Here is a 27735-nt window from a genome sequence, read left to right on the forward strand (position 1 = left end):
ACGGCTGCTGCTGACAATGTAGACAGTGCTACACTACGGTGGTTTAACGAGATGCATGCGCAGAACTTTCCAATTAACGGCCCCTTTATACGTCAAAAAGCCTTAGATTTTGCTAAGTTGCTTGGTGATTCTAATTTTAAGGGAAGTAATGGGTGGCTGCAGAGGTTTAAGGAGCGGCATGGGATCATTTTTAAAGTAATTTCAGGTGAAGAAAAATCGGCACTTTTAGGTGATGCAGGATGTTGGCAGAAAAATACCATTTGTAAACTGCTCGAAAAGTACGGTTCTGAAAACATGTACAATGCAGATGAGACGGGATTGTTTTACCAGCTGATGCCAGAATCACACGGTATAGATACACCTTCAGAATCTCAAATAGCTTGGTCTAATCAACGTAATCAAATGCTTTTGCTAGACTAATTATAATGCTATGCAAAGAAAATAGTTTACTTACATTAAAAAATGTAAAGGAGGGAAGCAATCTAAAGTAAGCTTCATGGTTCTTCTCTGCAGCAACGCGACTGGGACACATAAATTGACACCATTGGTGATTGGAAGATCAGCAAATCCCCGATGCTTCAAAAATGTAAAAAGCTTACCAGGTAAGAGTACATACATTTTATTTTACCTTCCTTTAATTCATAAGTTGATACAGTACCTACTGTAGTCATTTTATGAGTATGCATGAAGAGTAGGTACATACAGTACTGTACTCTACCACATTAATTTAAATTTTTGTAATACTAAATGTGATTTTTTTTGCAGTCAATTATAAGGCAAATCGAAAAGTATGGATGACGTCTGCTCTCTTTAGTGAGTGGATGCTTTCGCTTGATAAAGAGATAGAAAGAAAGAAGAAGAAAATTGCATTGCTGGTGGATAATTGTAGCGCGCATAACAATATGCCAGCGTTGAAGAATGTAGAACTATGCTACTTCCCCCCGAACTGTACTTCGATCCTTCAGCCACAAGATATGGGTAATTAAGAACTTCAAGACGAAATACCGTTCACGTCTAGTTCAACATGTGATTGCAAACATCGAAAGAAAGGTGGACAACCCATACAGTTTCAATGTGAAGCAGGCTTGTGACATGATTGCTAGTTCCTGGAACAGTGTAGAGCTGAATGTGATTGTGAACTGCTGGGAAAAAAGTAAGGATTTCCGAAAGTGAAGATGTTGGTGAGAATGATGTTGTGGATAAAGAAATACAAAATGATGTTCAAAGTGATCTTGAGGTGTATTCAGCAGTAACTGGGAATACCATAAATGTATCAGTGGTTGAATATATGTCAGTTGGAGTTTGAAGCATATACCGATGAATCTATCATCGAAGAGTTAAAGGGAGATTTCCCTGTTGACGATTCTGATGATGACAGTCGTGTGGTAAGTGTGAATGATCCTCCTCCTCCTCCTCCTCCTCTGATGGAACTAATCGGTCAGTTGGAAACTATCCAGCAAGTAGCATCTTCGATCCCCCAGTGTTCAGCGGAACAATTGATTATGTTAGAGGAGATAAAAACAATATTTACAAGAGAGTCATTAAGGAAAAAGAAACTAAGGAAAATAAGTGAATTCTTCTGTACAAAAGAGTAAGATACTCTAGTAATAAATGGAGTGAACGAAATGTGTTTCATTAATTGTATTTTAATGTACATTTTCTTCAGAAGAGTACTGTATATACTGAACTTTTCGGTGCAGTAGATACAGTACTGTAGTAGTCACTATTTAACAAAACCTCATTATAACAATAACCCTGTTATAAAGGGGGAGATCCAGAAAGCCATTTCAGAATTGAAATGTAACAAAGCAGCGGGCGAGGATGGAATCATAGCAGAGCTCTGGAAATACGCTGATGAGGAGTCAATCCAAAGTATCCATGAAATCATATCTAACATCTGGGTGACAGAAACGTTACCTAGCGACTGGACTTCAGCTATCATCCACCCGTTACACAAAAAAGGCGACAAATCAGATCTCAACAACTACAGAGGGATTTTCCTTGTATCAGTGACGTACAAGATATTCTCCAAAGTATTACTCACCAGAGTAGAGGCTCAACTAGACTCCTGCATCGGAGAGTACCAGGCTGGGTTTCGCAAGTCAAGGTCGTGCGCCGAACAAATCCTGAACCTCAAAACCATCATCACTTACAAAAACCTAAGTGCCTCACCCTACGTGGCAACATTTGTTGACTTTCAGAAGGCCTACGACTCAGTAGATAGAGAGTCACTCTTCCAGGCACTTGCTGAACTGGGACTAGATAAGAAAACCTTGAATCTAGTGAAAGCAACTCTTACCAACACTACAGCCAGAATCAAATTCAGAGGGGAACTGTCCCAGAGCTTTGAGATCAAAACAGGTGTTAGACAAGGGGATGGCCTATCTCCAATCCTCTTTAACTGCCTACTTGTTAGCCTTTGCAGACGACCTTACACTCCTGGCATCCAGTGTGGAGGAAGCTATCCATCAACTATCCTCTCTTGACCACATAGCAGCTAAAGTAGGGCTGAAGATCGCCATCAACAAAACACAGTTTATCACCAATATCAAAGATGCACCCAAATCAATCCCACTGAGGGGACAAAACAGTACAAAGGACTAACTCCTTCAAATACCTAGGAGAATGGATAACCCCAAACATGAATGAAGATCAGGCCATGAACAGCAGATGCATCAAATTGGAAAATGCCTACCACCTATGTAAGAGCATGTAAAAATCCAAATCCCTCTCCCTTAACCTCAAAATCAGGCATTACACTACTGTAGTGAGACCGTCAGTACTATACGCCTCAGAATGCCTAAACATGGTAAGAAAAGGGCAACTTAGAAAACTGGAGCTAAAGGAAAGGAAGATCCTGAGAAAAATCATGGGCCCTATTAAAGAAGAAGGCAAGTACAGAATCAGGCACAACAACGAACTGTACCAACAATTGGAGAGCATTACAACGTCTATGAGGAAGAGGAGATTGAACTTCTACGGTCATGTCATGAGAATGGACAATCATAGGCTCACCTCCAGAATCTTCCACACCATCTCTAGAGGGAAAGCAACTAATGCCAAGTGGGCAAGACTCGTCAGAAAAGACCTTCAAGAACTGGACATTGCTCCCAATGAAATTTATGACAGGAATAGGTACAGAACGTTGATCAGAACATCAAACTCTCTCTAGTCTCTAACAGAAAAAACAGTACGTCCGGGAGGAGGTGTGAAATGGACTCAGGAGCGAAAAGACATCCACAGTGCAAGAATGAAGGAGTACTGGTCAAAGAAGAAAGCTGCTAGAGATAAGAACCACGTGGTCCATAGCAGGCCCAAACGGAACTAAAAAAATAACCCTGTTATAACAATATTAGTTTTAAGGTCACCTGGATATTGTTCTATCGAAGTTTGACTGTAGTACCTTAATCACTGTGGATGTCTATACCTTGGAAATATACTGCAAGTTTGATTATAAGCCCTTTGACAATTTAACTGAAAGTTAAAACATTATTTTTTGATAACTTTAATGATTTACAACTTATTTGAGGTGATAATTTTAAATGACTTACCTTGTCTGTGTATATACTGTACACTGATGAACAACTGAATTAGAGATATCTGCTGTTTTGGCATAATAGTGCTGGGGCCAGCCCAGCAAATTTAACAGTACATAATAGCATGTTTTGCGATGTCAGATTTCGTACTGGAAGAGTGAGTAATAAATGAGCACAGAAGGGATGAAACACGACATCTCAGCTTATCTGATTGTAGCTAGATTTTTGGTGACAGATATAGGGGCCATTCCAACGGTACCTCTGCTCACCATTCATCACAAGGCACAAAGACTGACACACTGAGCTCCCTCACTGTACCTTAATTATGGCCACGGCTGCTTTCTTCCCACTCCTAGCCCTTTCCTGTCACATTGTCGCTACAAGACTTATCTGTGTCTGTGCGACGTAAAGCCAATTGTAAAAAAGAAACTGACACGGGTAAAGCAGCACAGCCATTGGACTCTTGAATCACTGAGGAAGGCCGGCCAGATGTACCAGTTGGGTCATGTGAAATACAGGGTACAAGTGCATTGTCAAGCATGTGAGGCAACGAGTCCTTTTCTCCATCAGGGTACGGTTCATGCCAGAATTAGTGGTATCCTTGTATGAGGACTGTTCACTTCGGTTGAAATGTGACTCGTATACATCCCCTTGTTGGCGAACAATACAGGAACCTGCTATCAGATAATGTCCACCCTGCGGAAGACCTGTATTTACAGCAAAACAATGCACTGGCTCATCGTTCCCGAACTGTAGCCGATTGGTTAAGTGAACACTACAGATATAAGGATGCTTGCCTGGCTCACAAGGTCATCATATTTCAACCATATTAATCACATCTGGAATACTGTTGAGAGCATTGTGCGCACCCTGAACTCATCCCCAATTAATCTCCATACATTAAGGAAGGTTGTGTAGTAGCCATGGATCAGTCTGGCTTCCCAACACTTCTGGTATTTTGTAGAGTCCATGCCACAATGCACAGCCACGATCATCAGGGTGAAAAAATAAGGTGCTATAGGCTACTAGCCAGGTATCTCTAATTCAATGACTCATCAGATTGTGCATATATAGTGCCATTTCACTGTTCTCCAAAAGATACAACTGGAACAAAAATGGAGTCTAAATTATCAAAACGACAATTTTTTTGAAACGTCTGACAATATTACAAACTGAGGTAGTAATATTTTCGTCAAGTGCTCGGCAAAAGAACGGAACATGGAAGGCGGTGATAAAAAGAATGACGTATGAAGATTGTTACGAGTTATTGTTATAGAAAATTTTAACATTCACCCAACTTGCTTATAAGAAGAACGTCACAGTCGACTACCAGAAGGAGAAAATATCATCACATAGGAATTCTATTCCCAAGACCGAAAGAAATATTTGTTCACGGCTGTTCTCTACAGTATTAGTGGTATAAAATATTTCACTCCGCGAAATTAAATTGCTCAGGAAAATATAAAAGATTCCACTGTGATACGTCACACTACACTCCTTAGACGACGTATTAGCCGATATCACCAATTTAGAACGGCTAAAGGATTGTATAATCAGCAAGAACATTGAGAAAAGGAAATAGCTAGAGCGACTTGGATGAGGGAATGGCGGAACGTCGTGTTCTCCGATGAGTCACGCTTCTGTTCTGTCAGTGATAGTCACCGCAGACGAGTGTGGCGTCGGCGTGGAGAAAGGTCAAATCCGGCAGTAACTGTGGAGCGCCCTACCGCTAGACAACGCGGCATCATGGTTTGGGGCGCTATTGCGTATGATTCCACGTCATCTCTAGTGCGTATTCAAGGCATGTTAAATGCCCACCGCTACGTGCAGCATGTGCTGCGGCCGGTGGCACTCCCGTACCTTCAGGGGCTGCCCAATGCTCTGTTTCAGCAGGATAATGCCCGCCCACACACTGCTCGCATCTCCCAACAGGCTCTACGAGGTGTACAGATGCTTCCGTGGCCAGCGTACTCTCCGGATCTCTCACCAATCGAACACGTGTGGGATCTCACTGGACGCTGTTTGCAAACTCTGCCCCAGCCTCGTACGGAGGACCAACTGTGGCAAATGGTTGACAGAGAATGGAGAACCATCCTTCAGGACACCATCCGCACTCTTATTGACTCTGTACCTCGACGTGTTTCTGCGTGCATCGCCGCTCACGGTGGTCCTACATCCTACTGAGTCGATGCCGTGCGCATTGTGTAACCTGCATATCGGTTTGAAATAAACATCAATTATTCTTCCGTGCCGACTCTGTTTTTTCCCCAACTTTCATCCCTTTCGAACCACTCCTCCTTGGTGTTGCATTTGCTCTGTCAGTCAGTGTATATATAAAGAAGCACTCTTCACATTTTGAGTGGAATAATTACCTTTGCCTATCGCAGACTGTTAAAATATTTTTGATATCAACTCTTCCAAGAACGGCGTTTATTTATCATAGGCAAATAGTAACAGAAAATAGCCACAAGATGACGACATTGACTGAAACGATGTATTATTCTGTTCCAACTGCTCAAGCTACTACCATGATGCACTAAGAAGATGAAGGCAAGGCTGCCCAGATGAAAGCAGCGCAGGATGACGTTGCCGGCCCATGATGACCAGTAACCAGATGAAAGCAGCTCAGGATGACGTTGCCGGCCCACGATGACCAGTAACCAGATGAGACGGTCCCGAATGTTCCCAAACACCTAAGGAAAATGCAAGGAGCTATGTCCACATGCCCAGCCACCCGGACATGAGATGACCATGCGAGTTGCAGAGCAAAGATAAGTTCACTTTAAGTCCAATGTACACGTAAGAATTTATTCATTCTCTTTTTATTAAAGTGCTATTCTAGTTAGTGTCAGTGCGATAATTATATACGAGTAGATGGTTACCAAAGTTAGGTTAAAGGATGTAAGGTATTCATCAAGCCTAAACGTCAAATCCACATGTAGGGTACAGTCATCCAGTGATAATAAAGCCTTCGTTCGTAACGCTGTCTGTGTAAGGTGAGAGGAGGTTAATTTCTAATTTATTGGTGAATTTCATATGACGTTGAGATAGAAGTTAGGCATACATGAGAACTTACATTACTGTACCGAATGATCGTAGAAAGGAGATCGTATGTAGGAAGTGCTTACTATATATAAGGATGTGGTAATATCTTCTGGAATTATGAATGGATTAAAACTATGACAGAGTAGATAAGTTCACGAACCATGATGACGGTAAGAAATACGTCGAGTTAGAATGTGATAATGCATATACTGTAAAGTGAAATGTGATATTTATTTGAAATGTGAAATGAGGGTTATTTAATGTGAGTTATGGTATGAGATATGGTAATTAATGTTGGTGATAGATATTGTACTTCGTGAATATGGTCATGGTTGTGTTGTTATGGAAGCAATGTTCCAAGTTATGTATTTTTGAAGCAATTAGTGAATTTATTCTGTCTTCAGTCGACTATTTATCTATGAGTAAGCCATGAGTAGGATAGAATGCGATCTAAATGCCGTCCGTATGTTGACATTTATATTAAAGATCACCAAATGATTCATAATGAGGAGGATGAAATTAAATTAGCTGACATACATGTATATCTTCTAATTATAAAATTTTTCTCACATGTTAGGCAGACTTTGAAGTTTATTCTAAGGCAGTACCCAATATCACTGGTGACTTAACTGTACAAATAAGAGTCATTAATTTGAAGTAGAGTCTTTGCACAAGGTAGACCACATAATTATCATATATTTTGATGGAATTATGATTACATACACTTGATAATACAGTGCCATAACACGGATACGCACTTGAATTTATGAATGACCTCAAGTTAAGAGAATAATTTGCCTAATTTTCTAGATGTAATGTTTAATCATGATCTTTTTAAGAGTATACATTGGCTTAAAGGGGGGTTATTGATGCTGATGCAAGATGAAGCGTCAAGAAACATGAGCATAACTTGAAATACAATATCTGTCAAATATTATGAATGTTATGAGGATATTTTGCCAGGTTAATTTGGTTGTGTATCTGGACACAAAGAATGTGGATCAAGAGAAATTAACGCATGTCCATAAATTAACGTAAATGAGATGAGAGAAACAGAACATTTGAATTTAATTTTTTTGAGATTTCAGTTAGGAAAGATGTGATTCCAAATTCTTTTAAAAAATAGATTTATGACCAAATATGAAACTGCATCCTACATTTTTCTAGGATAATCCTCAATCTACAATACTGTACATAGTATGTTGTGATGTAAATTTTCATTTTCTTTCATTAGATGCATCTAATATTCTAATTATCTAATATTTTAATTATCTGATATTGTTATTATCCAATACTTTTATTATCTGATACCTTTATTTAACTTATTTCTTTTCTTTTCAACTAGATATTTTCCAGACAAATAATTCTTCAATTTATTAAAATAAATATCAATATAAAGCGTCGAAACTAGTCCTGATAAAATAAATATACATGTTGTAATTTCATCTTAACAACATTTTTGGTATTGAATAAGGTGGATACGAATTTTAATAAATTGTAATCTTGGTTCAATACGGATGAATAATGAAATTTTATATACTTAATCAAATAATTCTTCAATTAAGATCTTTTAAGGTCATGATTATTTGTTTTTCGAGCATCCTAATTGGGTATTTCATTTTTTTTTTTTTCTAAAGACTTTAATGTTTACCAGAAATGAACTCCAAGATAAATGCATAGTTCGACACTCGTTACTTTTATTCCAAAAAGAGACTATGATGATCTTACTACTGATTGAACTTAGTTCATAATAAATGAAATATGTCAAAAATCAAACCACCTTTTAATGACTTTTAAAGTAGTTCCTTAGCTGTAGGCACTTATATTTTTGGCGATCTGATAAAGTATAGGGAATTCTACCTAAGAAAATGAGTAGGAGACGTCCTTCTGCGTGAGTTGGACATATCCACGAGTATAAATCGGTGTTCTTTTCTCTCAGTCGGAACTCATAGCCCGTAAAAGATGAAATGACAATTATTATCATAATTTGAGCTAGCCTGGATCTTGTGCGTCCTTACCCGGACGCAGGAACGGTGCAATATATATGTATGAGACTTCATTTGTCGCTTGTTTATTCCTCTTCATTAACTATAAATCTAGATCCTTTTTAATTTCATAGTCCACTCCACTAACAACCTTCTCTACCACCTCATTATCCTCATAAAATTAACTGGTATATAAATCCTTAAAATTTTAATACATCTGAAAGTATTTTATTCCAACCCATAGATCTTTCACACAGGCCATCTACTCACTAAAATAAAGCAACATATTAGCTGGAAAATGATAAAACTTACTCAAATATTCGTGGCAGCATTGGCTTCACAACCTCTGTTGCAATGTTTGGAGCTGCTCGTAGGCACAATTCTACTAGCCGCATGGTCATAACTATCCCTTCTGACCTCATGTCGGATAGCATGTCATTACAGGATGCAATTACCACCTCACCATACACCTAAAATGGGAGAAATTTCATTTCTTAATAAGAAGCAAACTTACAATCATGGGGCAATTGCAGTTGCTGGCTTTTTACCAACACGGCCAAGGTTTGAATTCTGGTGGATCATGAGGGCACCCTGTGAAGGAACTTGCACCTAAAAAAAGCACATGGCATCAGGGCAGACCCCTGAGCAAAACCCAAAATGAACCAAGGTGGCTCCAGTATCCCCACAAACACCTGGAATAAACTGAAGAATGTTTTTACACAACATCATATACTGTATATCAAAATATAAGGGGTCTTCTTCCTCTTCTTGTATAAAGTTAAGAGATTTGAGCATCGAGGTCTGATCACCAAAGTGGCAATAGTGTCTATGAAACATTGTACTCGTCACTGACTGATGCCAAGATTATTTATCAGTACTATCTCACCATTTCCATGGAGTTAAAGAAAACACCATAGCAAAATAGTTGAAAGCGAGCTTCAAATCCACTTCTTATCTCAACAAATTTCATGTTGATGAATGAAAATTTTAAAATTCTTTTTTGCCAGAACTATGTTTGATTTCTTAAGAATCATTGATATAATATTCTTACATTCTGTGTTGTTGGGAAATAAAGTTCCACACTGTACAATGTCCAACTTTAACCTTCTCTGCCTCCTGTTGTGAAGGAGCGATGAAACCGCACCACCCATATTAGGTCAATGAAACGGGCAACCTTTATGCCATACCAAGTATACCTGGTGTTACAGGATATGTTACTGTGCAACATGTCAGGACAGCCTGATTATGGGTAACTTTGTTGTACGAGTTCAGACTCGTTGCACACATGGTGATATAAACATATTGTAATGTGGTGAAGGTATGGGTTGTAGACACAACTATTGAACAAACAGTATCTTGCCGGTTTTAAAATTCTGTGCTATGGACCTGAGTGTCTAAGAAGAGGAAAGCAAAGAATATGCGTCAAGGATATATAGGAATGTGGAGCAAATCCAAACACCATTGTTAGGAAACTTGTGCAACAGTTCCTTCCCTTTCTGACCATCTACAGCAAATAGGAAAATAGTAGAAAATAGACATCTGGGTACGGCAGGAATAGAAGACACTTCACAAAGAGCAGCAGTAAGTCAATATCTACAAGAACCGCTTAGTTCATCACCAGAACAAGCATGTACTTGAATGTATCATGATGTGTGATGAAAAGTGGGTCTTGTATGAGCAGTAATTCAAGATTTGTGAAACCTCTAAACACACAGCTTGTGTTGTGTTTATTGTTCATTATTTTAAGAAGAAAGCTGTCAATGAGTAACCATTAGCACTTACTAAGTTTGGGAATCTGAAGGTATGAAGTTCTTCACTTGAATCTTCTGTGGAGTGTGGTGTGTTGTCAAGTCCGAGTAATATGCCAATTGCTTTTATTGTGGTAGATGGTAAAACTTGTTGTGGAACATGGTGTCAGTCAGAGTGAGCTTTCTGTATACGATTATTTTATGTTCTAGTTTTTTGTGAATTGAAGTCTATAAAGTTGAGGGATCTTTTGGATTCACATTATGTTGTATACTGCGTGTTTTAGTGGAAACTACGGTAATAATGTTACTGATTTTATGACTCCCCAACTACTCTTGAAGTACTCAGAAACATTGATTTACTGGAATGTTATTCCTCAGAATTTCCTTGACAAGCTCGTAAATCTACTGACAGGAGCACCTTCAAATATGATCAGACAGGCTCAAATGCTATCACACAGTCACGATTGAATAAGCCAACCTGAACTCATGTGGCCAGGCTCAGAGAGAGAGAGAGAGAGAGAGAGACACACACTCGTTTGCCACATTGGTATTGTAGTCTTGCTTTGTAGTGTTTAATGAAACTCATTAAGACAATCGAGCGGCCCACTGTGTGAGAGGTATGATCAGTTATCTGGTTCTTGGTAGCAAGGAACGTGCCACTAGCAAAGATTCTAAGTGTACGAACCCCATGCTATAAGTTATGGAAAAGTCTAAAAGTGGGTAAAGTTATTAAAGGAAGGTTGGGAGAACATTCATGATGACCCACACTCTGGTTGGCCATCTCTGGTCAGAGACGATATTGTGCCCAAGGTTGACATCCCCCTTCAAACAAACAGATGGTTCATAATATCCCCTTTCACTTCACTTTCTACATGTTTCAAGGTCAGTTCTCTACAAAATTCTGTCAGAAAAGCTGGACTACTGGCAAGTTTCGAAGATGATGACTGAGGAACACGAAATGAAGAGATGTGGCTAGTGCCTTGAAATTTTTGACCTGTGCCATGAGGAAACCATGCAAATGGCAGAACATTTCTAGATTCGATTAAGTGTGCTCCCAGTTAAAGTGTGAATCTGAGAATCTGTGTAAAACTTGGCTTAATAGGTAGGGACCGTATTTTTTGGTAATAACGATATGCACGAGTTTTTTAATATCTTCTTTCTTGTCTATATATGACTTCCCAAGTACTAAAACTACCGTATTTTAGCTAAATGAACTTGCAAAATATAGCAAAATTTGATTTATTGCACGAATTGTGCAAATAATCACGAAATACACACCACTTGGCTCGAAAAATGCGAAATGGCACTGGAAGAGCTCTCTAATAAATGTTTAAATGCTTCTGAGAACTTGACTATCGTAGTTTCCTTCTCATTTGCTTGATAGCGCTGTATATTCTCCACACAAATGCACACAAAGTGGTGCACACTGTGTATCAAAAGTATGTGTGTTTAGTTCCGCGATCTCTAAGGCAGTCGATAAAAATCAATACATACCTGCCAACTTTACAAAACAAAAAATCAGGAGATTTTGATATGAAAATCAGGAAAAATCAGGAGATACAATTGATCAAAACTGCTTATTCTACATGTCTTGCACAATACAGTACTACAATATATTTATAATACTTATTGTCTCAAAGCCCGATTGTAGCTATACGAGACTACAAGGCTAAAAATTACACATCTCTATTCCCTCACAGAAAGTATGTGAGTGAGATGATCGGTCCCTGATAAGCCTGCTGAAAATAGTATGAACGCATGTGAGAATCAGTCATGCACTTAGATGCCATCAGGCTACTTAGCAAATGCATAGATTAATATACTGCACCAAGTGCCCGTGCGATAATGCAAAGCGCAATGCTATTTGGATCAAATAACTAGCTGATGAACCCGTGCTTCGCTACGGAATTGCCAGAAAGACTGTCCTTATAGTTTTCCCAACAAAAGTCAACATAGGTCATTACAATGACGCCAGTATGAATGTTGCGATAAAAAGCAATGTTGTCATATTAAATATTCGATAAAATGAAAACAGCACATTTTCTCACTTTTAGCGAAATGTACTACGGTGTCGATCTAACAGTTCAAAAGTTTCAGAACTAGAATGACCAGGCTGCAGACAGCCGCGAATACTCCTGTGTAATTATTCCGTTTAAGTGTGCACACTGCTCATTCCAATCACTGCCTCAGAGTAGGGATTGAATAGCTGGAATACTATGCAGATCCAGTGTGTTACGTAACAGTAGTATCATAACATTTATGAACCAGAGGAATGGCATGCTAAAGAAGAGAGAGATCTAACACCCTACTCCCCAGCTACTTCCCGCCAATATTAAGGCAGGCTGTTATACTCAATATGCAGCAGTAATCCTATCTATCGGAGATAAATGGCAGCAGAATACACAAAGCACATCACAACAAACAATGGTCAATGTAATGTTATTGCTGATCAATTTTATGAGCTTTCTATATCGGAGGCCTTCACACTCAGTTTTCTTCCAAATCTGTGATTTAGAGCATCCAATGTCAAGTGAATCCTCCTTTCTTTCATGACAATCTATTGTGTTATTTAAACAATTGTTCCTTCATGACTTTTTTCTCATTCTTATAATTATCTTCACAATTTAATCACCATCACCACCAATATTATTGTAGTCGGTACGGTAAAACTTAATAACACATAAATAATCGGAAATTGTATTCTCTGTAACTTTTGTTATGTAGTACTTTTCAATATGACCAGTAAGATAGGTAATTAAAAATTAAATTTTTGGCACCTTCCCCTGAACTACCATTTTGAACAGAGTGAATAAAATTATTTATAGCGTAGACTGTAGTTCCTTATTCCGCGACTTTACATAAAATTCTGTTCACCAATTTTCACGTACCCCGGCGCTGATATGGACTTAGCAAAAAAATCCGAGTCCATGAATATCTCTATCAACATAGCCGGTACGGTAAAAATGTATAAGACGTAAATGATAGGAAATTTTATAATATATAACTTTAGTTATGTAGTATTTATCGATAGGGCCAATAATAACATAAATATTTGAGAATTAAATTTTAGGCCTTCCCCTAAACTACCATTTCACTCAGCGTGAATAAAATTATTTATGGCCTAGATTGTAGCGACTTATTCCCCGACGTTATATACCGATTTTCATTAAATTCTCTTCAGCCGTTTTCTCGTGATGAGCGTGCGTACGCACGTACGTACAGACAGAAATGACGGAAAATTAAAACGTGCATATCCCCTGTTACTATGGATGGTCGCGACCGGTACGCAAATATCATTCTTTTTAAATTGTGAGCAATGTACGGACAAAACTCTTGTTTTATTTATATCGAGATAAATAAAAATTAGTCTGAATTGTCTCCAAATGGCTCGTAAAATCTCTAGAAAAGTCACTAGTAGTTATAGTAGTTATCATTGAAATTCTGTCACTAAATTACTAAGAAACACTCAATATCTAGCGACGAGTCTCTAGAATCGACCAAAGAGAATGGAATCGACTAAACTGATGTGAACGAACACCAACATAGAACGCCAGAACGAGAGATTGACAATCGATACACGCGTCGCGATATAAAGGTTTCAATAAACTTCGTACATTCGCGAACATTTCTCGCATTCATAAACGTCGATGTTTCGTTTGAAAGCGGCCAATGAGTGAAGGATTTCCGTTCACTGGCGTAAAAAAGCTGAAACTGCGGGATTTGAAAATAAATGTTTGAAGTTCACCAAAAAATAAGCTAAAATCGGGAGAAATGATAGAATAATCGGGAGGCGGGAAAAACTGTCGAAAATCGGGAGTCTCCCGCCTAAATCGGGAAAGTTGGCAGGTATGCAATATCTGTTATCGATTACAGCAAATAGCGTTGTGTTCGTAACAAGATACAAGACCGGTCGTAGAAACAGCAGTGCGCAATGAGAGTTCGTTACTTACAAACATTTATCGGCAAATATTTAACATTTAAGTATAAAAATGCCGAAAACTGAAGTCATAACAGGTTTTTCGAGGGCCGAAGAAGACAACAGTGAGGGGTTCTATGTATTTGATGCTGTAAGAAAGATTCTAATGTATTAATAGTGTGTCGGTAATATTCGTAAAGCTGAAACGTGCGATATACACTGCAGAGAATCAGAATGAAGCTAATTAATATAATTCTAAGCGGCAAATAACAATCGGCGATACTTTACAGATCGTAAAGGTGTTGAAAAATTACAGAGAGCAATTTGTAATAGACACAAAAAAAGCATTCCTGCAAGCCAACATTCCTCTGGAAAAAATAGGATGATTCTGGCATGAGGAAGAGAATGAATATAAAAGGAAAGATTAAATAATACTGTCTTTACTGTAAATTATGACGGTATTGGTAGGCCTATTGTAATACGTTTTCCGGAGACGCCGAGATACCGGAATGTTGTCCCACAGGAGTTCTTTTACATGCCAGTAAACCAGTGACACGAGGCTGACGTACTTGAACTCCTTCAAATACCACCGGACTGAGCCAGGATCGAACCTGCCAAATTGGGGTCAGAAAGCCAGCGCTTTAACCATCTGACCTACTCATCCCCGACCGGGGAAAAAGAGCATATCCATGAACATCTTCCAGAGCTATATGACTTTGAAAAATGCAATGAAAGCACATCTGGTCGAGGAAATGAAAGAACACAGTGTGCCCATTTACATCTCGTAGACAGCTTTCAAAATGGCGCCGAGTGATCTATAAGATGCAAGGAACAGATATCTAATGCGATATTATATGAAGGCCATACACGTCACGGAACGGTCATATATTGAAGGCACTACGGACAGTGGACTGTCAAATGAATTTTTTTTTACGAAAAAAAATAGAAGACAACGGATTGTTAAAAAACTCCATCTTAAAAATTTTCATTGGAGGGTGAAGACGCAATTGGTGAACGCGCTAAGTAATTTGAAGAAGAAGGAAAAATTTAGTAGAACTACTTGAGAAAAAGGGATCGTCGTAGTAAAGAAACGACGTAATTCACCAGCCGACGAAAGAAAGCCGTTAAAAAAATATAAAATAGGCAAGATACGACGAAATACGCGTGGGAGGATCTCGACAGCAACTGAGCTACATTCCACAAGGAAGAAGCAAGTGAAACCTAGGAGAAAGATTCTCATACGGGAAGAAGACTGTCTGAATTTAGTTTCAAGAGAAGAAGAGCAATTTTTTCGACATTTGCGGGAAGCAGCCGATATAGATATATATACGCAGAACTTAAACCCGACGAAATTAAATTCACCTCTGAGAGCAGCAAAGGAAATAATAATAATTGAGTAATTATTATCGTCGAATGGAACATACCATGGCTATTTACTGCTCTGAAATCTGCATTTTTGTTGCTAACAGAAGTAGCATGATGATGGCTTGCTAAATACGCATGATGGACCGAGCTGGGGGAGCAGTACATCCTTACCGGAAAACCAACCCACGATGAGGAAGGCAATGGGAAACCAGACCACCAACCCACGATGAGGAAGGCAATGGGAAACCAGACCACTAACCCATGATGAGGAAGGCAATGGGAAACCAGACCACCAACCCATGATGAGGAAGGCAATGGGAAACCAGTTGACCAACCCATGAGGAGGAGGCCGAGGACCTACCAGGCGACCAACCCATGACCTGACCGCAGAGCCAACTACATCCGAGTGGAGGCGGAACAGCTGGACCACATGTAACGATAAGCGAGCTAAGTCATTTACATTATTTAATTACATAGTTTTTGGTTCGCGTACACAGGTGCTTTTGGCATGTGCCGATAAGTTGGTTATAGAAACCACAGAATTTAAAGTGCAAGTGAATAATGAAAGTGATGTGTGAGATATTTAAGTCCATAGTAATACGATTAAGCAGTGTAGAATAAGATTCTTGTATGTTATATATATCCATCACCGCATTTTGGTCAGAATAACTCGTGAGTAACTACAAGTGGAAAGAAGTGTCTTTAATAACAGCTGATAGTAATGACACATTGTGGAATTGCAATGAATTCATATTTGTTATGCTATATGTCTGTCACGTTGGTATGCGCGGTGGTAATGAATGCATAGAATCACGTACTCTTTGCTTCGCAATAAGTGCATTGAACTCAGCTTTAGGGTTAAGATAAATAGCGATTTGAAATGCGTTTATGAGAAAGGAATTGTGGCATTTTGACATGGTAAAGTGAAGATAATCGCGACATGTTGTTATGGAGGCTATGATAGTTAAGATGTTAAATGAATGTGGAAATATGGTTACAATTGTGGTAACTCGACGAAGTATGTTGTTGTATATGAAATGCGAAGATTTATTAATATATTACGTAGAGGCCAAGGAGTGCCTGCAGCTTAGGATATGCCATGCCACACTTATTATAGGGAAGGAATTATGTGAAAGGATACAGGTACGTGAAATTGACCACACCGCGGAGATGAGCTAAACCAAGGTATGGATGGAATTCATTGAAGTAGAATTGAATTTATGACGGGATTATATGTCAATTGTAGAGGCTTTGTTCCAATCACGAGAATATTATTATATGTTTTATGACGATGATCTTGACCAAATGCATTCAGGATACCCATAAATGCGGTGATATATTCCCATGTACAAATACGTATTATTTACATTACGACTGCGCATAAGAATTCAGTAACTTGCCTAAACGAGAAATGTTATGGAATATAACAGAGAGAGGGCATATTGAGCCTCAAATACGTGTGTATGTCGACCAAAAACTTATGTTGAAGTTAGATAGATAGCTTATTTATCCTGAAACGGAGTTTGTTGGAATTTACATTCTTTCAATGAGTAATGGTTAGGGAAATGATAGGCTAGAAGCCAGATTTAACAGGCACTAGGGGAAATACCTTAGTCCGTAAATCGTTAGCCATGTGCAACATTGAAGAAAGAACAAATAAATGAGTTCAGATTTATGATTTGCAACGTATAATTTAAATATTATTCATAATTCAAATATAATTGAGATACAAAGTTCGAAGTTATAATTCAGAATTATTTCCAAGCTTAGATCTATTTGTTGATCTTACATTCACTTCAGATTAACTGTACGTCTACTCAGATCTATTTAGCTTAGGTTTATAATGAAACTGAGCAATCCTAACAACATATTGATATTGGTGTCGTCTCAAGGACTTGATTTCAAGGAAGACCGTAAGAATCCAGTGATTAATTGTAAATATTTGTATTCGATTTTGAATTCATGACGGAACTGATGTACATAACTTAACGTCATATTTATTTTCTTTTCCTACGAGCCAGCGCTGACTCTGAACTTTACTTGTAAATAATACCAGACAAAAATACTACCCAAATCAGATTACATTTCATAGGGCATCTGTTTATTCAATAAATACTATTATTGTGCTTTTCTATAATTTGGTGTGTTATGAATTCTTTCATCTTGACATAGCTGATAAGTTAGTTGATAAGATATGCGAACTAACGAATGGGATTTACCCAATTTGAATATATTGAGTTCTCACGTCGTTGGTACCTTAGTTCGGAGAAATAATGAACTGATAGTATGTCTATATCAAACGACCGCAGATAAGTTTACCGTGGATCGCCATTCTCTTCGACCTCACGTAAAGCGAAACCTAGTGTAAAATCTCCAGATTTTACTTGACAATCAGATACCCTGAGAAGAAATTGAGCTGTTGGGAAAAATGGCCAGTCAACGACTGTGTCCCAACAGTGTTAGCAAAGTTTTAGGAGGTTTTATAAAATACCACAGTGAATTTGCATCCAAGTGTTCGCAAGCATTATGGTTTCCGACGTATAATGTGGTTAGCGAGAGAAGGTTCTCTACTTACACAAAGACACTTTATGACTGTCGCACAACTCTGTATCCTGATAATATTGAAATCATGCTTAGTTTGTACTTTGGAGACAAGTAATTCAACGTCTAAAAATGTAGGCTGTATATAGATATATATATCACAGGGTAGATCACCTAACTTCATTTCGAAGTATCAGTGAATTATATATACTGTATATCTATCTATAACAATTTGCATAGTTGGTTTTTCTAAGATTTAATAACACTGATACATTACAATAGTTTATTTTAAAACCCCTTATCACAAAGTTAGTTACATTTACCCCATACGCTACTACAAGGAAGATTTCGCAGGAAACATCGATCAGTATAACAATTTATTTCACGAAATACCTACCGAAATAGTGTCAGTTTTAACACCAAAATCAACAGTTTTATTTCACCAAAAAATAAGGCCCCTATTAATAGGTATATAGTAAGTTCCAAAGTGGGCTTGAGTGAATTTTTGTGTAGTTGTGAAGTGCCATTCGAGGAAATTAATTATTCTCAATATGAAAAGAAACAGCAATAAGGCCACAAAGAGGAAGGAGCCAGCAGGCAAAAATGCTGCACAGGTGAACCATCATGTATGCTGTCCCAGCATGGGGATACACGGCCAAAACCAACATTAACAGCCTCGAACATATCCAGAACAAATGCCTGCGCATGGTGGTGAAACTCCCTTATAGAACGTCAATAAGGGACCTACGCACTCTAACAAACACTCGCTCTATAAGACAACATCTTAGAAAGCAAACGCTATGAATGTACACCAAGGCGTGGGGCAACAGAATCAATCCCTTAATCAGGGGCATTGGAAGGTAGGGTCGAAATCAATTCAGAAAGTACCCCATGTCAAAACACATACTGTTCAGCCACAGGAATAGAAGATAAGGGGCTCACCCCACCCATTCTAATGTGTCCACCACACCAAAAACATATAAATATACAAACGAGCACCACTCAAATATCACAAAAAAAAACAAACATGTATACATGTATATAGTAAGTATTCCTTCTCCTGTATCTCTATGTTAATGTATGTTTCAGTAACGCGAGGGAAAAACAAGCGACCTGCACCTCAAGGAGCACACACACAGACAACAATCACATAAGATTGGCTGCAGCGACAAGAGAGTGGAACCCTGAGACCGCATTCAAACTTAGTGTACAATAATCATTATATTATCCAACTTGTATGCTCTTGTATGTTTATCTCTAGAATAGAAGTGACATGAGTGACCACCACCGCAACACCGGGACACATCCAAGGGATAAGAGAAGACAAAGAAGACGTTACGGAAGACGTCAGGCCCAGATTCACAGCAGGCTTGGCTTATCCCTTCTCCGTAAATGGAGGCTTGGCACCAGGGAATACTGGCAGCTGGACAATGGGACTTTTCCTGTAGTCCCTAAGTCCAGACCCATTGGACCCACGCACGGAATCACGCAGTGCCAAGAAGGCTGATCCCCCATAACAAACAAACATGGCAGGAAAATGGACACGACTTGTGCATGATACATACTCCTCACTAACATAACCTGGAAAATTCCAGCCCACATCCTTGCATGTGCTATCTAAAAAATATCAGGTTTTACATGTAGGCACCTTTCTATTTCTGCCTAGGTGGTTTTGTCCTGACCCTTATTACCCAATTACACTGCTACTGATACCCATCACCACATCTGCCCTGGTAACATGCTGAGCTTGTGAACATGCAGATACTCCGTAGTATTTTTTTTTTATCACACTCCCACTCTTCCTTGCTATCTTTTTCTTCTTGGAACTAACAGCATGTCGGAGGCAATGTAGAATAGGATGATTGCCACACGGGGGGAGCTTGCTTGGGGGGGGGGGCAGAAAAAAAAAAGCCTCCACAATATGCACTAGCCATGCATCTTGGTGGGTGTGCTAGGTATCAACTGATGAGCCCAACTTAGCACATGGGGGTTAAGCGCTGGCAACCAGGAATGAGTTAGCTGGAAAATTTATAATGTCCAATAACGGACCATTTATTTTGGTATTATAAATTTACTTATTCGGGACAAATATTTCAGGTTCCCTATGGGAATCAACATCTATATCATCTGATGGCCAAGCAGGCACCCATTTTTGGTAATGAGAAAGTCTCTCATAGTGCATTGGCACTGCCGGTGGCTCTATGTAGCCTACGCAGTGGCCTCCATGGTATGCACTAGCCATGCGTCTTGGTGGGTGTGCTAGGTACCAACTGATGAGCCCAACTTAGCACGCGAGGGTGAAGCAAAGAATTAGCTGAAAAATTTATAATGTCCAATGTGCCGTTTCACAGTTCTTTATACGAGCTGGTAGGAACAAACATGGAGTCTCTGCGATCAAAATGTTAAAATAAATGCATTTAACGTCAATACGGGCCGAAATGTAATTATTTTCATCAGTCAGTTATGGAAAGAACCATGTATAGAAGGCGCAGGAAAAGAATGACAAATGGACATTATTTAAACCTATTATTTAAGAAAAAAATTTGCTCATCACTCACTATATAATCAGACCTTGAAGCAGTAAGAAGACGTAGGACTAGACTGAAAGAGATTATTCATCTGGAGTAAATACCGTAATTTGGAAGGAAATATAATTCGTGGCTACACGCCCAACACTTGTTATCAAGATTTAATCGCTGCGCGAAAGATAAAATACTATAAAAGGAGATAAACAGATTACAATAAAGCTACGTCACGAAGTGGCGCAGAGCTTAAATAAATTTGCCCGATACCGCTTAATAGTAAAAGATACGTACTGATCAGCTGTTGAGTGCGTTCGCACCAATAAAAATATAGAGGAAAGAAGTTCCTTTTCAAATTGGAATAAATACTTAATAATTATCCTAGTCAATTTGGAGCTAGCATATTGGACTAACTGTACCATAGCAAAATCCATACAATTTGAGCTTCACAAGAGATATATTAGTTGAAGAATGACAGCAATGAATCACATACTTTGTTATTATTCTGTTACATACCTACGAGATTCCACTATGAGCCTGTAAAGAAACAAGGCAACGCTATTTGGATCCTGATGAAGCGATACGATGTTGATCATCCCAGATGACCAGTAATCAATTGTGGAGAGCTACGATGAACCCGATCACTCGTGGAGGAACCAGATGACGAGATCCTAATCTCAGATGACCGATCAGAAGATATCGAGACCACCTTGAGCAAAGCTAAGTCCATTATCTGAGTCATTTTCGTAAGTAAGAGAATATTACCTTTTATAATTATATGTTGATATGTGTATTTGTGCGAAGACAGTGCGTAGATAAACGTCTAGATGAGATTATTGGAAGTAGGTATTCATCTATATGAAATGTAATTTTCATTAGTAGGCGTGGTCACCAAGTGATATTCCGATCGTAATGTTTCCAGTGATATGTGAGAGTAAATAGTTAGTGTTATTATTATTATCAGTGAAGAGTAAAGTGTGAAGTTGACATTAACACCAGTGTATACTATTTTAATCAAAGTCACTCGGTGCGAGATCGTATATAGGAAGTGTTTATGAAGGAATAAGGCAGTAGATTACTCAGAGTTATGATGTTAAATTTGGCACTATGATGATAGGAAGTAAAGAGGGCATTTTAAGAATGTCACGGCACGTTGACGTGCAGTTTAATGAAGTGATTTGCATGTGATGAAGACAGAGATTTATTATACGTGAAATGTGAGTAATAATTGACGCGTTATAGATATGGTATAAGGATGATAGTGATTTATGATGGTCATATTTATTATTTCTTCGAGAGAGATAGTCATAGTTGTTCTAAGTGAGACGATGTGATTTTCAAATGATGTTTCTGAGAGTGTCAGTGAATTCTTGCCAATTCCATATGATAATTCTTAATCCTATGCATTTTCACATAGCTTAGGATACGATCTCGAGATTGATAGAGCAATGTTTTTATCCATGTTAGGATTGTCTAGAGAGTCATACATGTAGTCATGATAATATTTAAGCCTTCACTGAATTATTTCGGATGATTTTGAAAACTCTCACTGTGTATAACATGATTCTGAACAATATTCAACCTACTAGACTAATCACTGGTGACATAGCTATTCAAAAAGGATTATTTTTAGTCGAAGATAGTGTCTTCTGACCAAGTAGATTTTCCGTTAGTGGTAGGTGTGATGATAATTTCATAGGGTATGTATGATGACGTTTCTTACAACCAAATATGCACGTAGACTAATACTTATCACTAAAATTAAGGTCACATTACCTTAAGTTTATGAGTTAAATCTTATGATAACGTTACTTGGAGGGTGATTACGACTTACACTGGACATAGCTTAGCTTATGGTGAGTGACACAGGGAAATATAAGTAACTAAGAGGCAATTGAGCATGCGAATGTGAATATTTAAACCGTGAAACATACGTGAGTGTACTTGTCAATTCAAAATCAGGAGAAGTTTTGAGATAGTTTTTATTGAGAATTTTACACCTGCATCGAGACAGACAGTTAGTGTAAATTGAAATATGTGTCAGTCCTATGAGTAAGGAATAGGTAGTAACGAACTGAATTTCATATTTATTCGAAGAATAACTGATATTCAGACAATTTGAACTCCAATTCTTATCTGAACACCAACTCGATGATTCCATAAGCGTTCTTTATTTCTCAAGAAAGTTTAATCAGAGATATTGTAAATAGTAATTGATACAATTTTTATTTCTTTTTCTTCTTAAAGGATGCATCCAACACTCTTAATATTCTTGATTGTAATGTTTATTTTCTTGCCAGTACGACACATGTATATATAATTAATTTCATTCATATTAGTTTAATTCATTATCGCCCAACTTCGTAAGTGAATTGCCTACGAATGAAACCATATGTTTCTTTATAATTCTCAAATGTTATGTAATATTTCTTCTAATATTCTATAATTTTGAGAGATCAATGGACTCATGAAATGAAATGGTAGAATCCTAGAATGCGTTTATTTACGATGAGTTCGGAGGATATGATTTTTCTGAGATGTTAGCGAAGAATACAGACTGTAGGAATAACAACGAATTACTCACTTCAAGAAGTTTTCATTGGTCGAATTTAAGATGATTTTTCTTATAATGTCTAACTTAATATTTAAATAAATGTGAGATAGTATAACCTCAGCATTCTTTCTATGTGTTCCTAGAATAAGTATTAGTTATAAGATAGTGGTATCTTCAGTTGACGACAACTTCTCTATGAGCTAATAAGAGTATGGTATCTAACTAGTAACGGGTAAGAGACGTCTTTCAACGTTAGTTAGAATCTACCATTAACCGACCTGAACGTTTTTCTCTTACGGAACCCATACCCATAAAATTTAGTCGTTGAACCAATTGAATTTAGAGCTAGTCAGGATCTCTTGTGTCCATGCCTGGACGCGGGAACGGCGCAAGTTGAAAGAAATATATGGCTTGCTATATATTTGTTATATTCACTTTCCTTCTTATAATGGGACTTTTCACTGTTCTTTATAAGTTCTCATTCATATCATTGCACCTTTCCTCAGATTAAGCTGCTCATTCATGATGTAAGTGGCTTCGATACATACTTCTTTGCTTCGTCATATCATAGGATGGTCTGTCATTTCCCTATTCCTTGAAATACAACTTGATGTTGGAACTATTATGTACTCCTTTACTTTTCCCATTTAAGTCGTGTATTTCATATGCATTATTTCTAAACGAACGGTTTATCATAAATGGTCCTTCGAATAAATGCAAGAATTTCGTGAAGATTTTGTTCGTTACACTGGAGATTGCGGGTTTCTTTATTAACACAAGGTCGCCTTTCTTCAACTCAGGTTGGAATTTCTTATGCTGTACTCTCCTTAACCTTCTCTGTGCTTGTCTGTACATTCTCTCTCGAACCAGTTTGTTGATTTCGTTGAGATCTAAGTTAGGTTCAGTAGGTAGTTGAATAATTGCATCCCAAGGTCTCTCAGGTTTGATATTATGGTGAATAATTTTGGGTATTTGTCCGCTGGATTCATGTATCGTGTTATTCATGCTGTCCTCTATTATTCCAATTATCTCTAACCACTTCCAGTGTTGGTTCGGACAATAGATTCGACAGAATTTCGCTATTTCCTTCATGCATCTTTTTCACTTCTGGGAAGTGTTTCTCTGGAATTCCATAAAGCTTGCCTTTATAGGGTGTCCAATCGTTCACTAGTAGTTTGTATTTGAAATTTGGAATCTGTCCTAGTTTATTCTTAAATAAATCCGAGTATTCCTGTAAGATTCCATGAAGTTTTGACTTTTCGACCGAGGAAATCTTAGCATTCGCCACTGCCTCTGCAATGTTCGGCATGTCTTCTTCTTCCTCCATAGCCATTACTTTCTCTATGCTTTCTATAATATTTTCATCTGCCAGGAATATCTCTCCTTCCTCTGCTTGAAAGTTCGGATGCCCTTCCGATGGTAAGTTTTCTTCTTCAACCAGTGTCTTCTTGTTATTTATGATCCCAATGCCGTCATTGATCTTAATTCGTACTTGGTTTTCCCTCGTGCTTTCGTCAGATATAGGGAATCTTATTTCTTGTTTTTCCATATCGATCGTCATTCCTGTTACCGCCATGAAGTCTATTCCTAGTATAATATTATATTTAATTTTGTTCATGACGACGAATGGATGTTCAAAGTGCCTGTTTCCAATATTGATTTCCAAATATGTTTGCATGTTGCATTCTACCATTTTATCAGGTATTATTCCTCTTATTTTAATTTTCGAAACTGGGATGGTTAATAATTTCATTCTTCTACTCATATCTTGGAATAATTCCTTTGAAAGAACGCTAATGCTAGCCCCAGAATCAACTAGGCAACGTACCTTCAGCTCTCCAACTCTTGCTACGATAATAGGCAATTCATATTTTCTTTTCATATGATGTACTGTCAAATCCTTTATTAGTTCTTCCGAATCGATTTCCCGCGAATCAACCTGCGTTATGAAATAACTGTGAATTTTGGAATCCAATGCGTTCTTTATATTCTCAACCTCACGTTCTAATTCGAAATCGGCGTTTTTTTTTTTGCTTATTATCTTCTCATTTTCTCTTCTACATTCGAATTCTCTCGAGTTTGGATTGAGGATTTGTTCTTCCTGTTTCCTCTTTTTATACCTCTGTAACTCAAGACTCTCCGCTCCCTCTACATCAGCGTTGACGTCTTGATCTCTAATGGCTTTCTCCCACTTGAACTTCTCGTTTCGGTCCTCATTTACTTCGCGTATAGGTCTCCTATTATAAGTTTCCTTTCCTTGGTTGTCTCTCACATTTCTTCTTCCGTAACCATATCTTCCTTTAAAATTGCCTCTTCCTCTGTTTTCTCTAAACGGGTTCCTGTATCGCATGTTGGGTCTATACGCTCTATTTCCCGTGTATGCTTCTTGATTGTAGGACCCTTTCCTGCAATAGCATTTTTCTTCGTCTCTTTTTCCACTCTCCTGGTTTCCCCATTGTCTCTTCCTGTTCATTTTTCCTCGTTCTTCAGGGTTATTCCTATCGATGCTTTCCTGTGTGAGCACATTAACCGTTTCTTCACCGTAAGTATTCCTAATCATTCTTTGAGGGTGTGGTGACGTAGTCATATCGATCTGTCTAAGTGTTGTTTCCATTTGTACTGCCGTAGTTGGATTAGCAGTAGCCAGTAGTCGTTTGACATCTGAGGGGAATTGTCGTTGTATCGTCTTGATCGCTTCAAGTTCACTGGGTGGCGAATCAAGATCTAGAAACCGGAGAAATTGATAAGCGAAGTAGTCACTAAACCCTGTTTGACCCTGTTGTTTTACTCTAGACATAAATTCTGCTGCACTTCTGGACTCCAAAATCGTTGCAAAAAAGCTGTCTTAAATTTGCTATACTCATGAAAAGTATACTTAAATGCTTGGAACCACAAGCTTGGATTAGCATCTAAATGCTTTTCCACTATTTTCAATTTCTTCTCCTCAGCGATCCCATGTTCTTTAAAGTAATCCTCCATTTCCCTAAGGAAACGTTTGGGAGAAATACTGGTTGAATGATTAAAGTGCTTCGGTCTATCATCGAACGTTTTTATGACGTTAACAATCGTAGGATAACCACTGCTTCCGTTATCCACATTTGTCTCCCCCATACTGTGGTTAGAACGTGTGGCTGGTATGGATGTCACTTCTCTTTCATTCATTTGAAACTCAACCCCTCTATTTCGCTCGCTACCAGATATCATAACAGTCTTTCCTGGTCCTTCCTCACGGATTTCTCGTAACTGAGCTTGCATTTGTCTAAGCCCTTCTTCAGATTTCGACATTCTCTGGTTTAATTCATCCTTATGTTGCTCAATCTCGTCCCTTATCTCCATTATTCTGTTCCCAATTTGGTTTGCAGCCTGGTCGTACTTCTTTTCCAGACTTGTACTCGTTCTTTGCACGTTTTCACCTAATTTTCCTATACTTTCCTCACATAATTTCCACTTTTCTTGGGAATCTAGGCTTAACTTCTCCATGTTGTCTGCTAAATCCTTTATTACATTCTCCTTTAAGGACTGGAGATAGTTATTGTTCCCTGTCATCTCTTTCCTAATTTCGTTTATCTCTTCTCGTATCTCCCGGTTCTTCTCCTCCATTCTTCCATTAATTTCAGCTTTCCATTCATCTATGTTATTCCTGATCTCTTCTTTCATCTCCTCCATCATTATCTTGTGTCCTTCTTCCATCCTTTCCTATTATTTATTCATCTCTTCCTTTTGTTCTTGTTGTCCTCTACTTATTTCCTCCATCATTTATCTATGTTTCTCTTCCTGCATCTCGCCCATTTTTTTCTCCAAATCCTCCATGAATCTTTGGTATCGTTCCTCTTGTTCTCGCTTCTCTCTCTTCCTCTCTTCTTCCTGCCTTTTCTCCTTCTCCTCTTGTTCCTGTCTCTCTTTCTTAGATTCTTCATCACGATTATCCATCTTTTCCATGATCTCCTTTAACCTTTCCTCTTGCTTTCTCATTTCTTCCTGCCTCTCTTTCTTAGCTTCCTGGTCGCGTCTTCTAGTCTCTTCATCACGCTGTTCATCACGCTTTCTAGCTTCTTCATCGCACTTTCTATTCTCTTCCAACCTCTCTTTTTTAGCTTCTTCCATCATTTCTTTTATGGCTTGCAACATTCCCCGTTGTTCTTCTTTCTTTCTTCTTTCTTTCTTTCTCTTCCTGCTCTTTCTGATATTTCTCTTGTTTCTCTTCTTGGTCTTTTCGATACTGTTCTTGTTCTTCTCGTTGTCCCTTTTGATACTCCTCAAACTGAGCTTTCAAATGGCTTGACGTCGTCATATCGATATTCAACTATTCCAAATTCTAAAAATCCTGATAAACTCTATATTTTCCCTAAGTTCTCCACAACTCAAGTTCTCCAGCAATGTTTCTACCACTACTTCAATCAACAATATATATTCAGTAAATAAACAGACAGGCTTCACTACTTGGATCTGACTCAGCTCACGATGTTGACCCAATCACACTAGGAAATATGAGGTACTTGTTCATGTGATTATGACTCCAATTC

The 27735-nt window shown here is 38.3% G+C and overlaps 1 protein-coding gene across 4 annotated transcripts in view; it reads right to left on the minus strand.

The window, feature by feature from the left end:
* Positions 1–27735, minus strand: part of LOC136858420 (importin-11) — a 403457-nt gene that overhangs the window by 34581 nt on the left and 341141 nt on the right. For all 4 annotated transcript variants that reach the window (XM_067137950.2, XM_067137948.2, XM_067137949.2 and 1 more), the window contains exon 15: positions 8879–9036. In XM_067137950.2, the coding sequence (XP_066994051.1) occupies positions 8879–9036 (158 nt within the window). The remainder of the gene's footprint in view (positions 1–8878; positions 9037–27735) is intronic.

This window comes from Anabrus simplex, chromosome 1, assembly GCF_040414725.1.
Source record: "Anabrus simplex isolate iqAnaSimp1 chromosome 1, ASM4041472v1, whole genome shotgun sequence".
Classification (NCBI taxonomy): Eukaryota; Metazoa; Arthropoda; class Insecta; order Orthoptera; family Tettigoniidae; genus Anabrus; species Anabrus simplex.